This window comes from Aptenodytes patagonicus, chromosome 20 (assembly GCF_965638725.1).
Source record: "Aptenodytes patagonicus chromosome 20, bAptPat1.pri.cur, whole genome shotgun sequence".
NCBI classification, from domain to species: domain Eukaryota; kingdom Metazoa; phylum Chordata; class Aves; order Sphenisciformes; family Spheniscidae; genus Aptenodytes; species Aptenodytes patagonicus.
This window is the reverse complement of record NC_134968.1, coordinates 3,698,236-3,718,031: the sequence shown is the minus strand read 5'-3', so window position 1 is coordinate 3,718,031 and position 19,796 is coordinate 3,698,236. Positions and strand designations below refer to the sequence as shown.

Here is a 19,796-nt window from a genome sequence, read left to right as displayed (position 1 = left end):
CCCCCCAAGTGAGTACTTTCCCTGCTGCGCTCGCCCTCGTGCCCCATGGTGGGTGGCTGGGGCGCTGCCGAGGGGTGTTTGCCGTGTGATGCCGGCGTGAGGAGGGGATGTCCTGCCAAGCGCTGGTCCGGTTGAGCTGGATCCCCCTGTGCCAAGCTGGGAGGGGACCGGGACCCTGCAGGGATGGAGCTGCCTCCCACCCACCCCATCCACCCCAGCCTTTCTCCTCCTTTCTCTTTTTTCACCTTTCCCTTGATTCTCCTCCATCTCCTTCCCTCTCTGCTGTCCCAGCCCCTTCCCCTTCCCTCCCGGCGTGGCCAGGCGCCAAAGGGACTTTGCACCCCAAGGCAGCGCTCGCTCCCTGCTCCTTCCCGCAAGCCCGGGAGCCGACGAAGGGAGAGCAAAATGCTCCGGTCTTATCTGCGAGGGGAGGCAGGCTCGGTGGGCAGGGTTTGCGCGAAGGCTGCTGGCTTATAAGCAGCTGGCAGCGGAGGGAAAGCTATCTCGCAAGGCACTGAACGGCCCCCCCACCCCACCCCCCGCCGTGCACCACTCCCGCCGCGATGCCCCCGGTGCTGGGGCTGCTGCTGGGGCTGAGCCTGGCGGGTGCCCTTCCGTCTGGCCTCGAGCCCCCGCAGTGTGACCCCACCGAGAAAGGGGCCGCCGTCTTCGCCACTGCCTACAACAAAACGGCTGAGCTCGTCCTCTTCAAGAGCGTCTCGGCCAGCTGGGATTACTACACCAACCTGACGGCCGAAAATGCTGCTCTGCAGGTGGGTGGCAGGATGGGGGCGATGCCACCGCGGGGGTGTCCCCAGCACCGAGGGCAGGGTGGGGGTTTGGACATGGTGGGGACACTTGGCGTGGTCCCCTTCCTCCCCGCGGGACCCTGTCTCGGCACCCCAGGATGGCAAACCAGGGCTGGGACTTGTAGTCTGGGAACTGCAGGGGTTTGCCCCACATTGGCCCTCGGAGAGGATCTGCCCCGGAGTGACAGCCCTGGTCCCGGAGAAGAGTCCGGGTTATTTTTAGAGGTGGTTCCCTTCTCCCAACACCTTCCACTTTCCTTCCCCCACTTCCCGGACCGGGGTCAGATGTCAAGTGTCCCTGTCCAGTGCCACCACATCCAGGCGCTGTGCCATGCTGGAGCCCCGCCACGTCCCGGCGCTGGGGGTTTTTGGTTTGGGGCAGACACCGGGAGCCCAAAGTGTGCACAAGCAATGGGGTGGCATCAGGACCGAGGCTGCCACCCCCCCGTCCCTGTGTCCCCAGCCCGGCTTCAGGGAAGCTCTCCAGGCTATGGGGAATTTGCCATCAGCCCAGCTGCGTGCGGGCAGAGCCCCGGCGAGGATCGATGCTGTGTGCATCCCACAGGCGTGTGCATGTTTAACCAGGGGTTTTCATATCTTCAGGCTGGATTTAGCGGGGCAGGGAGTTCGAGCAGACCGGGGGCTGCTCTTGGTTGGGTGAGGTGCAGCATGGCCCCTGCCCGGTGCGGATCGGGGAATCGCGGTGCCTGGGCAGGCTGCAGAGGTTTCCCCAGGGAGCTGCTGGCTGCCCCGTCGCGGGGGGCACAGCCACGGCACTGCATGCAGCTCAGAGATATACCTGCTGCCCCATATAGCTAGTGGTGCACAGGGGCCGGTGCAGCCTTTACGTGCATTCGGGTACCCCAGCATCACCCCCGGGCCGCAAGGGCTGCCATACAGCCCCGAAACCCTCCAGATACCACGGGGATGGGGGGGGGGGGGGGCGGGCACAGCATGCCCTGTGGCAGGAAGGAAACACGTTTTCCTGTGCTGGGGGGAAGATCGCCGCCAGGTCCGGCCGCTGCCAACTTGGCAAGACACCCGAGAGCACCCAAGTGCCCCTTCAGCCTTTTGTCAGTGAGCTGACGCGATGTCTGGGCAGGTGCCCAGCGTCTGGTGCGGCCGGGGACCTTGGGACAGAGCGGGAGCATCCCGGCTGTGCCGAGTCCAAGGTTAGCGCCAGAAAAGCACTTTGCATGGACTTTTCTCAAGGGGCATTTCCAGGCCAGCTCTCCTCTTTCCTGTGTTAATAAATGCCCAAGGATCACGGCCAGGTGCTCCCTGCCATAACAAGGGTCCCAAGCCAGCCCAGGAAGAGGAGGGTATCTGGCCCCTGAGACCAGCCCACCGACGGGGCAGCAGGGAGGTGTGCGGTGGGATGGGGAGGCACTGAGTACTAAAGGGTTAACAGCTGGCCGGCACAACCCAAAAGGCTGAATTTGGGGAATCTGGGGAACCCTTGGGTCAGGCAAACCCCACACGTGCATAACACCTGAGCCAGGCCACCACGGTGTGGGCTCCTCCAGGACCTGCCACAAAAGGTGGCCCCGGGACAAAGTGACAGGGAAGGGCAGGAGGCCGAAGGCAGAGCAGCAGCCCCTGGCTGCGCAGGGACAGACAGAGGGACACTGGAACGACAGACAGGGAGCTCGGCCACAGGAGAGGGAGGTGTACCATCTCCTGCAAGCTGGGGCTCTGGGCAAGAGGCTGGCGATGGTGTTTGCGGTTTGAGGGCTGCTCACGGGTGTGGGACTCCTCCGGGTGCCCGCGGCAGAGCAGCCCCAGCACCTTGGGCCACATCCTGTGCTGCTGAATCTTCACTGTGCAACCAGGAGCAGGGAGGGACTGGGGTGGGGGTCTTTGGTAGGGAGACTTGGGGGCTGTGGGCATCCAGGGGCCTCTGAGCTCCCCCAAAGGGGCACCCCATGATGCTCCCAGCTGCAGGGATGAAGGGTCAGGGCTGGTGGACACAGCCACGGCGAGGGGGTCTCAGGCAGCGCCGCTGGCCTCAGCTCTCTCCACCAGAGCTGTCAGGAGAGTTTAGGGTACGATTCGCGTGATCAAACACAGGCGCCTGTTCAAGGAGAAGACGAAACACAGCTGGACTCTGCTTCCTACAGCTCCCCCGGCTCCGCAGCCAGGTCTGGGAAGAGGTAAAGATATCCCCCGTTTAGTGGTGTAATGCAAGAGCATCTTGCTCCAGTGGAGGGTGTCCGTGGGGCTAGCGCATCCTGGCATGTCAGAGAATCAGGGCCGGTTGGTACCCAGAGTGATGCTGTGGGTGCTGGGATGTCCAAAGGAGGTGGTGGGTGCCTGGCAGTGGGCAGCCAGGGGCACCCGACACTTTCGGCATCCCCACCCCCGTGTCCCCTGGCCGCATGGGTGCCTGCCCCGGGCAGCCTCCAGCCCTGCTGCACCGTAACTCCCTTCCCTCCCTGCTGCCAGCTGAGGGAATGTGAAGATTAAAATAAAACAAACCAGGCTTGTTGCAGCCAGGCTAAAAATGCCACGAATAACAGCTAATGAGCTCCATAAATCACACCGGGATGGCGCACAGACAGCAAACAGCCGCTCTGCACCTTCTCGCTCCATCCTGCCCATCGCTCGCGCTGGGTCACTCTCAAAAGATCAGTGTTTCCCAAAAATGCAGCTGACACTGGCCAGGCTGGGATGCGACCTTCTGCAATACACCCTGTCCCAAAATCGTGGCCGTCGACCACGGCTCCAGCTGCCTAAATAACCCCCTGCGGCGCAGACAGCTCCCTGCCGTCCCACGGCCCTGGGAAGGGAGGTCAGGGCTGGCAGGAGATGGGCGACAGTGAAGAGACCCAAAACCGGGGGCTCGGTGCAAATGGGTGCCCCTCTGCAAGGTGAAACCCAGATACGGCACTTAGATGGCACGGGCTGCAGATAGCCGAAGGAGAAATGTATAGACCTAGCAAGGAGGTATAGGAAGGAGAAAAGTGAATGGGGCATCTTTGTAGTTTTCCTTTGGACTTCTGCAAAGGTGAGAAACAGCAGGAATAGGAATCAAATGAAGCCAGACCTCAGAGCTCCTTCTGAAACTGGGGTCTGGCAGCTGCCAGAGCCAGCCCGGGAGCACCCAGACACCCTGCCTGTGTGGCGTGGACACCCCCGTCCCAGCATCCCCACCCCATCTGGGCCACGACACCCCGGAGCCGCCTCCAAAACATCCTCAAAGGGCACCTTGGCGGGTGCTTGCCAGGAGTGCTGCAGGCAAGCGGGGGCTGCAGACGTTGCCGCGTCGGCTGGAAGCTGATGTCTTTATCTATGAATGTCATGGACTGGGGACAGCCCTGCCTGCCACCTCACGTCCCATGCCCTCTGGCTCCCACAAACCCTCGTGGCTCTGAACCCGGCCCCCAAACCGTCGCCTGGGTGGGTGGCATGTCACAGGGCTGGTCCTGAGTCCCCATGTCCCCTCTCACCATGCAGGTCGAGGCGTCGCTGGAGGAGCAAAACTTCACGGAGCTGTGGGGGAAGAAAGCCAAGGAGCTCTATGGCAGCATCTGGAGCAACTTCAGTGACCCGCAGCTGAGGAAAATCATTGGCTCCATCCAGACCCTGGGACCTTCCAACCTGCCCCTGGACAAGAGACAACAGGTAGGCAAGGTGCCGGCGAAGCCCTGGGCATTGCCGGGGTGCTGCGAAACCCCTTAAAGTTTTTTTTCCCAAGCCTCCAGACTCTGTTACTGGCCCGTTGCCCCTCCATTACATTTTGGAGGGTCTCCCTGGCCTATGCACAAGGGAAGACAATGATGGAGGGGGAAGATGGGGTGCTATCTCCGAGGGATGTGGTGTGCCTGCTGGCCCCATTATCCAGCCTTAACCTCATCTCGAAGCTATCCCAGTGGGAACCAGAGATTTCCAGAGATTTCCTGCTTACACAGAGCGGCCTTGGGCGTCACGTGGAGACCAGCCAGGCTGTGCCCATGGCCAGGAGCCAGCTGGCTCGACCCCATCCCCGGTGCTCCTCGGGGATGCAGCCCACTGAAAAGGAGGGCTGCTGCAGCCAGCCGGTGCCTGAGCCCTCCCTGCAAGCCCAGAAATGCTGTGCCTTGGGACAGTTCCGCGCTAGGGACATCAGGACATCCTGAGCCTTCCCCATCACGGTCCTGAGCTTTCAGGGTCGTTTACCTAAATGCGATGTGATTTCAATTTCCGTGCATGAAAATATTGCCCAGGCTGAGGCTGGCAGCCGCTTGCCTCTGCACGAGTGCAGGGACGCTGGCACTGCCATCCCCTCCAGCCTGGCCCATGGCTCCCTGACAGCCCTCCCCACCAAAACCCCTCTTGGCTGGCAAGCCCAGTGATCCAATCCTTTCTGGAGAAGCATCGGCCCTGGTTCCTTCCAGGAAACCCATCCCTGCCCTCTCCCAGATAACAGACAGCATCACGTCTCCTCCCTGCACATCGGCCACCTTTCGCCTGTCCCCAGGCAGCTCCATCCCCCAGCCGCCACGGTCCCCCATCTGCCCGGCCAGAGCAGAGGGGTGGGAGCGCAGAGAAGGACGGAGCGGAGGAATTTCCTTCCCTGGGAATGGGCTCCCTGGGCAGGTTCCAGGAAATCTCCTGTTGCTATTGTTTGCTGTTGTTGAAGTTCACAGAAATAAATCTCCCTCCTCCTCCTGCTTTTCTTTTTTTTTTTTTTTCCCCCGCTTAGATAAACAGGCCGTGCCGCAGCCCCGCTGACAAAGAGCTTTATAAATAGCCCCGCTCCGGGACACCGCAAGCGCTCGCGCCACGTTTGAGGGTGGTTCAGTGAGTGGCTGTGCATGGTTTGTCTGTCCCAAAGAGCCTCCCTGCTCCCACCATGCAAAGGGTGTAAAACTCTGGGTGATAACATGCTTATCTCACCAAAAACACGCTGTGTAAACACACCAATCCTCCTCCACATCCCTCTGGACACACACACACACACGATCCAGAGCCGGGAAGTCTGTAGGTCCCTCCTGAAGGACCATTCACATCCCCTTCCAGCCCCAACATCTTTTCCTTCCCCGCAGTACAACACCATCCTGAGCAACATGGACAAAATCTACTCCACGGCCAAGGTGTGCCTGGCCAACGGTACCTGCTGGGAGCTGGAGCCAGGTATGGTCCTTGTCCCTCTGCCTCTGTGGGGTGCTGAGCACCCCATGGCCATGAGTTTATCCTGGTCCCCACATCCCCAGTGGGTTGGGGTTGGCAGGTCCCACCCATGTTCTTCAGGGTTGTCCTGGGGCGAGGATGGGTATTATTTGGGTCTGGTGCAATTGTGGTGGCACCTCTGCAGAGCTACTGTGGGATGTGACACCCCCCCTCTCCTGCCCCTCTCTCATGTCCTACTTGTCCCCTCTGTCCCAGACATCTCGGACATCATGGCCACCTCTCGCAGCTACAAGAAGCTGCTCTATGCCTGGGAGGGGTGGCACAATGCTGCAGGCAACCCACTGCGCGCCAAGTATGAGGAGTTCGTGAAGCTGAGCAACGAAGCCTATCAGATGGATGGTACAAGCAGGATGGGGGATGCAGGGGGTGGTCAGGGATCGGGGTGGGAACTGGGGCCAGGGCCCCGCTGCTCTCCCCATCCCACATGCAGCCAGGCATCCAACTTCCATTTCCCTGGTGCCAACACTTTGGGGAAGGGGCAAAAATCCTACTGCTGTTCCCTGGTCCCAGCTCTTGGGGCTGGGTGGGGGGGCAGCCTCGGGGGCTGGAGCCAGAGGTCATCACTGCCTCTCTGGCAGGATTCAAGGACACAGGCAGCTACTGGCGCTCCTGGTATGACTCAGCCTCCTTTGAGGATGACCTGGAGCATCTCTACAACCAGCTGGAGCCGCTCTACCTCAACCTGCACGCCTTCGTCCGGAGGAAGCTGTACAACCGCTATGGCCCCAAATACATCAACCTGAAGGGTCCCATCCCTGCTCACCTCCTGGGTAAGAGGAGGGACCCCCTCCAGCCTGTGCCCAGGGGTGCTGGTGGGGCCAGAGGGGCACACGCAGGGCCATAGTGGGACAGGGAGGTCCCAGTTATCACTGTGTTTCTCTTCCTCCCAACCTCCCACCAGCTCTGCTCCAGCTGTTTTCTCTTCTCAGGCAACATGTGGGCTCAGCAGTGGAACAACATCTATGACCTGATGGTCCCCTACCCTGAGAAGCCCAACCTCGATGTCACAAGCACCATGGTGCAGCAGGTGATGGGCTGAGGGACTCACTGGTGGCACCAGAGGGACAAAAACGGGGGGTGTTGGCCAAGGCTTGACCATAACATTGACCCCATGGGAGTGGTTTCTCATACCTGCATAGGGGACAGCAGAAAAGCCATGTCTGGGAAGGGAAGGGACAAAGAAATGACCCCACTCCCTCTCTGGCAATGACCAAAGAGGCAGCGGATGGGCAAAGAGGAAAGACAGTGCTGTGGGACTGGTGCCAGTCCCCGGGTTGGGGGCTGCATCCACACCATCACACAGTTCCAAGTGCTCCTGGGGCATCAGCCCTGCTCCCTTCTCCTGTCCATGCTGGGCACCAGCACCATTGCTCAGTGCTTCTTAGGGATGCTCACACCAATTCTGGGGCCAGGGCTCCCCATCAGGGTGAGAGGGGCAGGATCCCAGTCCCTTAGAGGGACCCACCTCATCCCCATGGTACTGGGAGAACATCAGAGGCAATGCCCAGGGCATGTGCAGCCCCTTCCTCAGCCGTAACCCACTGCCTGCTGCCCACCAGGGCTGGAACGCCACCCACATGTTCCGGGTCTCGGAGGAGTTCTTCACCTCCCTGGGGCTGCTGGAGATGCCCCCTGAATTTTGGGAGAAGTCCATGCTGGAGAAGCCAACGGACGGGCGGGAGGTGGTGTGTCACGCCTCAGCCTGGGACTTCTACAACCGCAAGGACTTCAGGTGTGTGGGGGCATGCAGGGGCCCAGGGCTACAGGGTAAGACCCTCCTCCATCCCCCTTGGTGGTCACCATTTTGGGTACCCGCAGCCTGGCCATGCAGCCCAATCTGTCACCTTCTGGGGTAAGGTCTTGGGACACCACGCTGCCCTGCTTTCCCCTCCACTGGGTCTTTCCCCTACCCCATGGGATGCTTGCCACCTTCTCAGGGACTGTGGAGGGTCCTTCCCATCGAGGGGGTGCACAGGCAGCCGGGGTCCCTCACTCAGCTCAGGCAATGCTCTGTTTTCACCCGGCAGGATCAAGCAGTGCACGACGGTGACCATGGAGCAGCTGTTCACAGTGCACCATGAGATGGGCCACGTCCAGTACTACCTGCAATACAAGGACCAGCCCGTCTCCTTCCGCAGCGGGGCCAACCCTGGCTTCCATGAGGCCATCGGCGATGTCATGTCCCTGTCTGTCTCCACCCCCAGCCACCTCAAGAAAATCGGTCTCCTCAGCAGTGCCACTGAGGATGCAGGTATGGCAGCCACCCTGGGGAGCTGGGTGGCCTGGAGGGCTCAGGCACTGCCTGTGGCACCAGGAAGGGTTTGGGACATGCCACGGTGGGCTGCAGTCTGGCAATGCAACCCAGAGCAGGCAAGACCCCATGGCTGATGTATGCTTTTCACCACGCTTGGTTCCACAACCCCTTCTTGTCTCCATGGGTCCATGCACAACCCCTTCTTGTCTCCATGGGTCCATGCGGGAACCTTCATGGCTCCATCCTCTTCACCCCTGAGGGCAGGAAGGATGCTCTCCAGAGCTTGTCTGTGCCCTTCCCTTCTCCATCAGAGCCCCAAACCTGAAAGCAGCATCTTTGTGCTCGATCAGCTTTGACCTTTCCACTGTTCCCCCTTTCCTTGCCAAGAAACATCCACCCCAGGAGCCCCCGGTGTAGCTCTGTGCAGGTGGCACTGAGCACTTACGTGCACAGTCACGAGGACAGTCAGCAGGTGACGTTTCTGCCTGCCAGCTGGCGCAGCGGAGGAGGACTTGTCACCACAGGGCACTGCCCGGCTTGGCAAGAGTCTCTCCCCCCGCCCAACGTCTCTCAGCTGACATGTCAAAGCAGACAGCGGCAGAGGAAACCAAGCATTCGCAGATTCAGGCGGCTGCTTCGCGGAGGAGGGACAGTCCTGGGATCCTCCTGCCTTGTCATTAAATATGTTTCATGACAGGGAAGCCATCACAGCAGCCAAGAACATTGGGCTGATGCTGCATAAACACCACGGAGCAGATGGTCCCTGCCTCAAGGCATCACCGGCCGACTCACCAGCCCTTGGCAGCCATGCCGCCATAGCGATGGCAGCCAATAGCCCCTCAGGGCAGTGCTGCCAAGGGGCAGCACTCTGACCCCACGGCTTCAGCTGGGTCTCCAGCAGGTCTTTGTACAAGCTTCCTTCCCCGGGTTTCCTCAAGGCAATGGGGAAAGCAGATGTCACCATTCACTGTGCTCCCCATGATATGGTGGTGACTGTCCCAGAGCTGGCTTGGGTTCTGGGTCTAAACCATGAGAGCCTTTGCAGTGGTGTGACAGCCCTGCAGATCAACCCCCCCTTCACCCTGAGGCCCCAGGGTGAGTGTGTGAAGAGGGAACCATTAGAGTTACACTCACCAAAGACCTTCTCACTCTGAGAGCCAGGCTGAAGGCAAGGGGACACCGCGCTTGTCACTCCCGTTGTCCCCCCTGAGTAAAAAGGCACATGTTACCCCAAGTAGGAGCTGTATCTAGAGAAACCTCCTGTGTCCTACACAGCCTTCTCTAGGGAGCAAAATTATATATTGAAATGCTGTCCCCAGTTCTCATCCAGACCTGCTCACCTTCTTGCCCACAAAAAGCCTAGTGGCCACAATGTTGTCCAGCCAGACTCCTTCCCAACCTGGTTCAGGCTCTGTTTCCTGCAGAGAGCAACATCAACTATCTGCTGAAGATGGCCTTGGAGAAGATCGCCTTCCTGCCCTTCGGATACCTGATCGACCAGTGGCGCTGGAATGTGTTCAATGGCCGCACGCCCCCGAACCGTTACAACTATGACTGGTGGTATCTGAGGTAGAGGACAGTCACCAGGGGTGGATCGGGGTGTGGAAGCTGGGTGTGTGCAAGGAGGGAAGAAAGCAAAGAAGAAAGGAAGGAAAAAAGGAAAAAGTAGCCATGGAGATGGCTGGAGAACGATGGATAGCTGGGTGGGTGGGATGGATGGGTAGATGAGTGGGTGGGTGGATGGATGGATGGATGGATGGATGGATGGATGGATGGATGGATGGATGGAAATACATGGAAGCACGCTCTAATTATGTAGATTTCTTAAGCCTTCCCTTCCCATTCCCTGCCTTGGTTCATCTGCCTCCCTCTTTCCAGCTAATGCTCTTGTTCCCTGTTGTCTGCAGAACCAAATACCAGGGTATCTGTGCTCCGGTTTCAAGGAATGAAAGCAACTTCGACCCTGGAGCAAAATACCACATCCCTGGGAACACCCCTTACATCAGGTAAAGGAGGTGCTGATGAGGGGACGGAGGCTTCGGGAGCAGGGGGAGTGGTGGCTCAGCTCTGTGGGCAGGGACTGGGATGCATTGCTCCTGCTGAAGACGCAGTGACTGTCCAATGCTTGGGAGCACAAATAGTGGGGAGCTAACGTGTGGCTGGGTGCCTTCCCCCACACCCTAGGACTTGTCTGCTTCCCTTTGTCCCCAGTGCTCACCTTCACGGGCTTCCTTGGCAGGTACTTTGTGAGCTTCATCCTCCAGTTCCAGTTTCACAAGGCGCTGTGCCAGGCAGCCAACCACAGCGGTCCCCTGCACACCTGTGACATCTACATGTCCAAAGAAGCCGGAGCCAAACTCAGGTGGGGACAGAGGAGGGTCGGGACAATCGCCATGGGCACATGTGTGCGTGGAAGCTGATGGTGTGCAAAGGAAGGAAAGAAGAAAGGAAGGAAGGAAAAGTGGCTGGAGAAATAGCTTTGCAGATGGATGGATGGATGGATGGATGGAAATACATGGAAGCACTGGGGTGGGGTGAGTGGTCCTCACCAGAGTACTGCTATTGTCCCTATCACGAGCTCCCACCCAGACAAGACAAGAGGTCACTAAAGCACATTTGGTTCCTATTGACTCCCTGGGTGTTAACAAATGCATGAGTATGTGATGGGGAGTCCTCATTCCCATATGCAGGACAGATGGGAGCTTCAGAAGCAGTTCCCAGGTTCATGTCCCACTCAGGAATAGCATCTTCAACCTTGCGATGCTGAGATACCATCCCCTGGCCTCATGCTGGCTCTTGCTGTCCCGCTTCTCTGCAGGGAAGTGTTGAAAGCTGGGTCTTCCAAGTCGTGGCAGGAAATCCTGTTCATCCTCACTGGCACGGATAAGATGGATGCTGGGGCCCTCCTGGAGTACTTCAGCCCTGTCACCAAGTGGCTTCAGGAGCAGAACAACAAGACCAATGAGGTGCTGGGCTGGCCTGAGTTTGACTGGCATCCCCCTATCCCTGAAGGCTACCCTGAAGGCATTGGTAAGACTGCAGCTCCATCCTGGCTCTGGGGAGGGGCAGGAAGAGGTCTCCCAAGGGACATCACTAACCCCCAGTGCTGAGGGAGGTCTTTGCTGTGGGTGGGGGAGGTCTACATGCCAGAAAAGAGAAATAACCATATCCACATGGAGTCTTGCTTCCCAAGAAGCAGGTGCCATTAGCCAACCTCTTGACATATCATTGTCCAAAGCTGTGGCCCTGCCGCTGTAGTAATCCCATCAGGCATGGTGTGACAGGTCATCTTTTTTCAGCTGCATCCTTTCTGCCCAAGTGGGAGGGTCTAGGGCATGCAGCGTGTCCTGTCATCCCATCCCCTGTCCAGTGGAACACCCCCAGCAGGACCCCTTTCTCCCCATTTCTTGGCTCAACCTGCTCCCAAGTTGTGGTGTCATTCAGTGGACTTGCAGTTCTGGGCAAAGCTCAACCACGGCTTCTCCATGGGGTGGTGCTCTTGCAAAGAGAAGGACTCTCCTGAGTCCCCTTCTCTTCCCCATTTATCTCCTCCTCTAGACAAAATAGCAGACGAAGCACAAGCTAAAGAGTTCTTGTCTGAGTACAACAGCACAGCTGAGGCAGTGTGGAACGCCTACACCGAGGCATCCTGGGCCTACAACACCAACATCACAGACCACAACAAGGAGATCATGGTATGGGAATGACCTTGGGGCTGTGTGGGGAGAGCCAACAGCCAAGGCAGGCAGCTGGTGCCCAAGGCATGTTTCAGATGAGTTCTGAAAACCAGGGCAGCCTCTGCCCCTAGCCAAGGGGTAATGTTCTCACCCAGGAGGTGCCTTTTCCATGAAAACCCTTGTCATGCCACGAGGTAGCCACAAGGGCAGCCATGGGGAGGTTGTCAGTCATGGCATGCCAGATGGTGTTTCTAGTGATGGCCTGTGTCTCAGGGATCTCCTTGAAGTAACTCCTCTTCTGTCCCCTCCTGCCCTTGCAGCTGGAGAAGAACTTGGCCATGTCCAAGCACACCCTTGACTATGGCATGAGGGCCAGGCAGTTCGACCCCTCTGACTTCCAGGACCAAAGTGTCATGCGCATCCTCAGGAAGCTGAGTGTCATTGAGAGGGCAGCCCTGCCCGAGAATGAGCTGAAGGAGGTGAGCTGAAAGGGGACAGAGCAGGATGGGGTGTCCCTTGCCACTACCTTGTGTGGAGACATAGGCTTCTCCCAACTTTTAGGAAATACCACTGGGCAGCCACCCCTTCCCCTGAACAAGGTGACAGTTTGATACCTTCTACACAAAGCCGTGATCCTTGTCTCCAGGATTTCTCACCCAAAGGTTGCCTATCCCAGGCTGCAGTGGGGCCTGGCTGCTTAGGTGGCAATGGCACATTGCTTGCTGGCCCTAGTCCCTCTGTATTGACTCCACTTCGCCTCCATTTGGGGTCACACTTGGCCTTGGAAGGGACCAGAGGAAAACACCTGAGGACATCTCAATGGGCTGTGACATTCTCCAAGAGCAGAAGCAAGGATAATCCGCTCATATGATCTGATTTTCTTTGCAGTACAACACCCTCCTCTCAGATATGGAGACCACGTACAGTGTAGCCAAGGTCTGCAGAGAGAACAAAATCTGTCACCCCCTGGATCCTGGTAAGATCTGGCAGGGAGTCCAGTGAGTCACCTGCAACAGGCCCAGAAAGGAGGGATTTTTAATAGGGACATGGAGAAAGGTCATGAAGGGGCCTTCCCACCTTCTCTGTGATGGACCCCGAGCAGTACGTTGGGTCTAGCACAATTGCATCAGTCCAGCCCATCCAACAGCATCACTTTGGCTTCGTTGTTCTCTCTTCAGACCTCACAGACATCATGGCCACCTCACGGGATTATGACGAGCTCCTCTTTGCCTGGAAGGGCTGGCGGGATGCTTCTGGGAAGAAGATCAAGAACAACTACAAGCGATATGTGGAACTGAGCAACAAGGCAGCTGTGCTCAATGGTCAGTGTCCCACTCCCTTACAAACCCACCATGGTCTTAGCACCCTGTAAGCAGAGGATGGGGCTGATCGTCCAACTCAGGGCCAAAATCTTGAGGGTGTGGAGGTCCCACCAACTCCCATGAGATCCACTGTCTCATAGATACGGAGGGACCTGGGGTGTCTGAGCAGCAAGACAGACTCTTGCCCAAGAAGGACAGTGTCTAGCAGCTTCTACTCTTTCCCTACCACAGGCTACACAGACAATGGGGCCTTCTGGAGATCCCTGTATGAGACACCCACCTTCGAGGAAGATCTGGAGAAGTTGTACCTGCAGCTGCAGCCCCTGTACCTCAACCTGCATGCCTACGTACGCCGAGCCCTATACAAAAAGTATGGTGCAGAGCACATAAACCTGAAGGGTCCCATCCCTGCTCACCTGCTAGGTAAGGGCTTTGCTAGGCCCTCGAGCAGAACTGTGTCTCCCACCAGGCATAGTTTGCTCCAAGTCGTGCCAAGAGTTGAGGCTGGTCTCTGTTCAGCTCTGGCTGAAGGACCAAGGCCCCATGAGATGGGTCTGCAGAAGCCAGTCTGCTTCAGGGAAAGGCAACACACTCAGCATGACTTGACCTCTCCTGCATGGACAGGCTCCTGCTTGCACCACCCTTGTGCAGGCAGGGCAGGGACCAGGCAGGGTGATCCACTCTGTGCAGGAGTCAGGAGTAACTGGTTGCCTTTGCTCTTCTCTCCCTGTATCCCTCCTGCCATGCATTGTCCACCTGTGCTTCCCAGGCAACATGTGGGCCCAGTCATGGTCCAACATTTTCGACCTGGTGATACCTTTCCCGGATGCCACCAAGGTGGATGCCACCCCGGCCATGAAAAAACAGGTCAGTGCTTTTTCAGGCTGCTCTGGGGAAGCCCCTTGGGACCCAGCACCCTTTGGCCGTTGCCACCACCCATGTTGCCAAATGCTCTGGAGCTCCATGGCTTATCCCTATTCTCTCCCCACCTGGATATGCCAAGGGCTGGATCCGGCTCTAGCTGCCCCCAAAAGACCTCCCTTGCCCAGAGGGACAAGGCTGTCCCTGGCCTCTCATCTTTCCCAGCCCCCGGCACACCTAGCATCCCCCATTGCCCCTCACCAGGTCTTCTGTCTGCTTTCTCCCCAGGGCTGGACACCCAAGAAGATGTTTGAAGAGTCGGACCGTTTCTTTACCTCTCTGGGCCTCATCCCAATGCCACAGGAGTTCTGGGACAAGTCCATGATCGAGAAGCCGGCAGACGGGCGGGAGGTGGTGTGTCATGCCTCAGCCTGGGACTTCTACAACCGCAAGGACTTCAGGTGCCTGTGGTGGCCTCAGCTGATGTGGTGCTGGGGCAGATAGCAATGTCTTGGTAGAATAAGGGCACGTGGCCTGATGCCACCGCAGTGCCTGTTGTCCTATGGCTGTGGCAGCCCCATTCTGGCATTGCCACTGGTACCCAAGATGCAGGCATTGCTGGCAGGAGCCCCCATGGTGGATGGAGGGCAATCAATGCCTTCCCTGCCCTGCCATGGAGAATGGGAAAGCTGATGAACAAGGACAGGGAATGGGCAGGGGCAGCAGGACACGCAGGAGAAAAGAGAGAGACCAACCCAATGGAGTAGGACCAGCCCAGCCTGGCATCAGATGTGGGGTGGGGGCATGTGGAAAGGGAGACCAAAGGGAAAAATAGCTCAAGGGGGTGTGATCGTTCCTGGAGATTTTCACCCCAGCACTGCCCTCCCTTCTCCCCCCATCCCACATGTCCTGGTCCAGGATCAAGCAGTGCACCACGGTGAACATGGACGACCTAATCACGGTGCACCACGAGATGGGCCATGTCCAGTACTTCCTGCAGTACATGGACCAGCCCATCTCATTCCGCGATGGGGCCAATCCTGGCTTCCATGAGGCCATCGGGGACGTCATGGCCTTGTCCGTCTCCACCCCCAAACACCTGCACAGGATCAATCTGCTGGACCAAGTCACAGACAACAAAGGTGAGCTGGCAGGGGAGCACCACACAGCAAAGATGGGGGGGCTGCTGGGGACAGTTGGAAATGCAGAGGGTCAGGATGGGTTGGGAAGGGTGGAAGGGGTCAGGGACATGCACAGTGGCTTTGCATGCATGGAGGGGACAGGACCTGGTGGGGACACCCTGCTCTTGGGCAGAATGACCCATGCGGGGTGGAGAGGTGGGTACAGTACTGTCTTGCTCACACCTTCACACCCTGGGCAGAAAGTGACATTAACTACCTGATGAGCATCGCCCTGGACAAAATCGCCTTCCTGCCCTTCGGATACCTCATGGACCAGTGGCGCTGGAAGGTGTTTGATGGGCGGATCAAGGAGGATGAGTTCAACCAGCAGTGGTGGAATCTCAGGTGTGCTTGAATTCAGGCACCTCTTTGGTGTAAGGGCCTTGGCCATCATCCCGCTGGGTGTTTTCTCCCTGTGGTCCAGTTGGCTGCAATGGGACACGATGGGATACATAACCCCTCACCCTGTCCTCACATCCCCTGTGTCCCCTCCCAGCTTACCCCACCTTCTACTCCCCCTGCTGGGCTAACTCTCCTTCTCTGGCCCAGGATGAAGTACCAGGGCTTGTGCCCACCAGCACCAAGGTCTGAAGATGACTTTGACCCCGGGGCAAAGTTTCACATCCCTGCCAACGTCCCCTACATCAGGTGAGTAAGCAGGGATGGGGCAGGAGGGATGCCACTTGGACACAGAAGCAGGATCTCCAGTTCAGATGCCAGTAATGGCACCTTGTTTCATGGCTGGTGGGGTACTTAGTGGTACCATCCTGAGGGTGCTGGGAAGCTCTGAGGACCCTGACAGAGCTTCAGAGGAGAAGGTTGGATTTGGGGGAATTTCTCCCTCTCTGAGGAGGATGGGGTCATCCACCCAGGCAGCCACAAAACACATGTTAAAGGAGAAATGGCATCAGCAGATTGGACTGAGTTGATGCAGGTGTAGCTCCAAAGCTAGTGATGCTCCTCCAGAATGGGAGGGTGCAACCAGGGGATGAGGGGGACCACATCCTCCCTTGCACAGCCATTAGCAGGGTCCATTCCCACGTCCTCACCCCTCTCCACCCCCCCCCCCCCAGGTACTTCGTCAGCTTTGTGATCCAGTTCCAGTTCCACCAGGCCCTCTGTGCGGAAGCCAGGCACACGGGTCCCCTGCACAAGTGTGACATCTACGAGTCCAAGGAAGCTGGGAGGATCTTGGGGTAGGTGTGTGGGCAGGGCAGAGACAAGATATTTATGTCCCCAAATACCTTAAACCAGCTCAGCAAGACAGGAGGCAACGCAGCCTCTGGTCATCCATCCCCTCTCTGCCCCAGCATGGGATGCTCTGGTCCCTGGCCCTGGGGTGCGGGCAGGGGGAACCCCGGGCAGGGGCACCTTGGGCTGGGTGCTAGGGCTGTGATTGCAAAAGCAGCCACTAGATGGTAGCTGGGACCCTGGCAGGTGGAAGGCTCCCTCCCTCCTCCTCCTCCTCCTCCGCCGCCCCCAGTTACTTAGGGAAAACAACCCCCTTGCTTCAAGAAAAGCACCTGCAAAACTAACCTTTGCACCCAGAACTGCTCTGCATCAGGCTGGATTCACCGGAGGGCTTTAATCCATGTAAACCCCCCCTTTCCCCCAAGCAAAACCTCCTTCCCTGTGCTCTGGGCTGGCAGCTCTGCGGTGCTGGGGGCACAGACTGTACCCAGGGTTGCTGATACAAAGAGCCCCAAGCCCTGGGGAAAAGGAAAGGGCTGGTGGCCAAGAGGGCGATGGGGAACCCACTGGAGCTGATTTCTCCTGCCACAGGGAGGCCCTGAAGCTGGGTTTCAGCAAGCCATGGCCCGAAGCCATGGAGCTCATCACGGGGCAGCGCAACATGTCAGCTGATGCCCTGATGAGCTACTTTGAGCCACTCATGACATGGCTGGTGAAGGAGAACAACAAGAACGGGGAGGTCCTGGGCTGGCCCGAGTACAGCTGGACTCCTTACACAGGTATGCAGGGCTCAGCCAAGCACAGCAGGTCCATGATGGGGCAGAGCTCAGCCCTCACCAGGGCCAGGATGGGGCATGTGGGAGAGATGGAGCTGTCTTGATGCTCCTTGGCCACCCCAAAAACCACAGGGTGTTTGGGTGCTTCTCCTTGATTTCCCATGGAGCTGAGTCTAAAGGGGACACAGCCTCCAAGAGACCAGCAAAGGGAGAGCTGGTGACCCAACACACCCCAGTCCAGAGCCACCGGTACCAACCATGTCCCTTATTCCTCCATTTTCCAGCCACTCCAGCCCAACCCAGCTCCAGCCAAACCGATTTCCTGGGCATGTCTCTGGCCAACAATCAAGCCACAGCAGGCAGCTGGGTCCTGCTTGCCCTGGCACTCGTCTTCCTGATCACCACCATCTTCTTGGGCGTCAAGTTCTTCTCAGCCAGGAGAAAGGCCTTCAAATCCAGCTCAGAAATGGAACTGAAATAAGGCAGCCATCAGCGGGGGAGCATGGACAGGGTGCAAGCATGGGTATTTGGGCAGGCTGGCAGCGATGCGATGGGCACATTTGCCAACGAAGCCATGGGTTTCCACAGCCCAGGACTTCTCTCTCCAATCAGGTCAGACTTTTTTTTCCACTATGCAAGAGCCAAAGCAGAAAAGAGCTATTTATTTGTCAATGCCTGCATCAGGGGAAGAGAAATTCAGGCACCGGCGGGCACGGAGCTGCCATGGGCTGCCCCTGCATCCAGGGCTGGGAACCAGTCCAGCCTGGGCACTCACCAGCCATTTCCAACCTGTGGGCAAAGCTACAGGGACTTCAAGTGACAGAGGGCAGTTTGGGGAGGGATGGAGCACGTTCCCACTCCCCCACCCACTGCTGTTCACTTGCATGGATGAAAAATAAACCCATGTCTTGTCACCCCCAGAGCAGCAGCTTGGCTCCTTCTTGCAGGTGGGCTCAGATCTCAGTGGGACAGGGCTTTCGAGCAGGAGAGCTGCCACCCTAAGCCAGTGCAATTACAAACCCCTGGGGCCCAGCCTGGCCTTGGGGCAACACACCTGCAGCACCCAACCTCCCCCATCCCCATCGTGAAAGCTCAGCATCCCCTTGCAGCATGCCCATCCTCCCCTAAACCGTGGGTCCCATCGCAGCTGTCAGCTTGTGGGTTCACCACAGAGCATGTGCCTAAGGAAGGGGCTGGATCAGGGCCAGAAATCCCCAAAGTCCAGGCCTGAACTGTTCAAAGGGTTGGGGGGGTCACCAAGCCCAAGCTGGGACAGGGCTGGAGCTCACGGCTGCTGTGGTTCCAGTATGGGAATGACATGCATTTACGTAAGGGAGGGGGGGGTCCGAGGTCAGCGATCACCTCACATCCTCCAGCTCCTGATTATCTTGGGATCAGCTGTGCTTGAGGCTTTTTTCCCCCCCATCTTTCTTCTGCTTCTGTAAATAAAACTTCGTATTTGTTCTGCAGTGATTAGGTGCAAAACTAATCCCAGGCTGGGGATTATTGCAGCCCGGAGCAGCAGGGGAAATGAGGGAATCTGGGATGATCCACCCTTCCCCCTCCCATCTGATGGCCTATGCCCTCGGTCATGTCTTACATGGGGAAACTGAGGCCCAGGAGAGGCTCATTGCGCTCAGGAGAGGAGCAGAAGGCAGGTGTCTGCCTGCCCACGCTTGGGTTTTTGTTTGTTTTCAATCCTCCTCCGAGCACAGCACGCCCACGGGGAGGTGAAACCCCGACCACTCGTCTTTCTGCCACGATCCCCAGAGCCAGGGAGCAGCCACCTCGGATGCCTGCGCTCACCCCATGTTCTTCCCATGGCTGTATCCTGATGCGTCTGCTTTATATCCCAGCACACCGGGCACCCTCCTCTCCCCCCTTCCTGGCAGTGTGATGCTTGCAGAGCAGAGACCTGGCACGGTGAGAGCTGGGTTTGAAGCCAAGTGTATTTTCAGCCTGGGAAAGCAGGCTGGTGCAGGTGTGCTCCATCCAACTTAGCTCCTCACCAGTAATTTTGAGCCCCCTGGCTCCTTTCTACCCCATTAGTGGAGGAAAAGAGGTCTCCAAGATCATCAAGATCCTACAAGTTTCATGAAAATTGCTTTCTGGAGGGAAAAAAAAAACAAAAACAAAAAAAGAGCCACACTGAACACTCTCATTCAGGGACTGCAACACAAGCTCAGCCCTAATTAGGCATCAGAGAATCCACATAAGAGCTGACTCTGTCCTGGAACGGACACTGCTACGAGGGTGAGTGATGGGTGCACTGAGCTGTGGCCTCCTGCTCAGAGATGGATAGACAACCCAAGCCCACAGTCCATCCAGAAGACAGGGCTGGACACCAGGCTACCTTCAACACAGGTCCAAGGTTCCACCCAGGAGATGGGGCTGGACACAAGGTTATGCCCAGCCCAGCTCAGGGGGAGACTGAAGGTCCCACCTTGAGCTTAAATGGAGCTGCTGGGCCGTGGGTAGGGGGGCCCAGGCGAAGCTTTTCGGGGCAATGAAGGCCCGCTGGTGGCCAGAGGGCTCTGCCAAGCTGGCAGCAAT

General features: G+C 58.0%; 1 protein-coding gene across 2 annotated transcripts; it reads left to right on the top strand.

Annotated features, from left to right (window-relative positions):
- The first annotated feature begins 548 nt into the window (after nucleotides 1–548).
- Nucleotides 549–18,163, top strand: ACE (angiotensin I converting enzyme). Of its 2 annotated transcripts, XM_076356859.1 has the most exons (25): nucleotides 549–773; nucleotides 4,266–4,433; nucleotides 5,837–5,924; nucleotides 6,177–6,320; nucleotides 6,560–6,751; nucleotides 6,911–7,008; nucleotides 7,541–7,713; nucleotides 8,009–8,232; nucleotides 9,660–9,804; nucleotides 10,143–10,241; nucleotides 10,475–10,597; nucleotides 11,054–11,265; nucleotides 11,794–11,930; nucleotides 12,233–12,391; nucleotides 12,801–12,888; nucleotides 13,091–13,234; nucleotides 13,466–13,657; nucleotides 14,004–14,101; nucleotides 14,384–14,556; nucleotides 15,014–15,237; nucleotides 15,477–15,621; nucleotides 15,826–15,924; nucleotides 16,350–16,472; nucleotides 17,059–17,246; nucleotides 17,528–18,163. In XM_076356859.1, the coding sequence occupies exons 1-25, from the start codon at nucleotides 564–566 to the stop codon at nucleotides 17,722–17,724; spliced, it is 3,843 nt and encodes a 1,280-aa protein (XP_076212974.1). In that variant the 5' UTR covers nucleotides 549–563; the 3' UTR covers nucleotides 17,725–18,163. The 2 variants fall into 2 exon arrangements, with proteins under 2 accessions (XP_076212974.1, XP_076212975.1); XM_076356860.1 differs by lacking the exon at nucleotides 6,177–6,320 and having other exon boundaries at nucleotides 567–773.
- The last annotated feature ends 1,633 nt before the right edge of the window (nucleotides 18,164–19,796 follow it).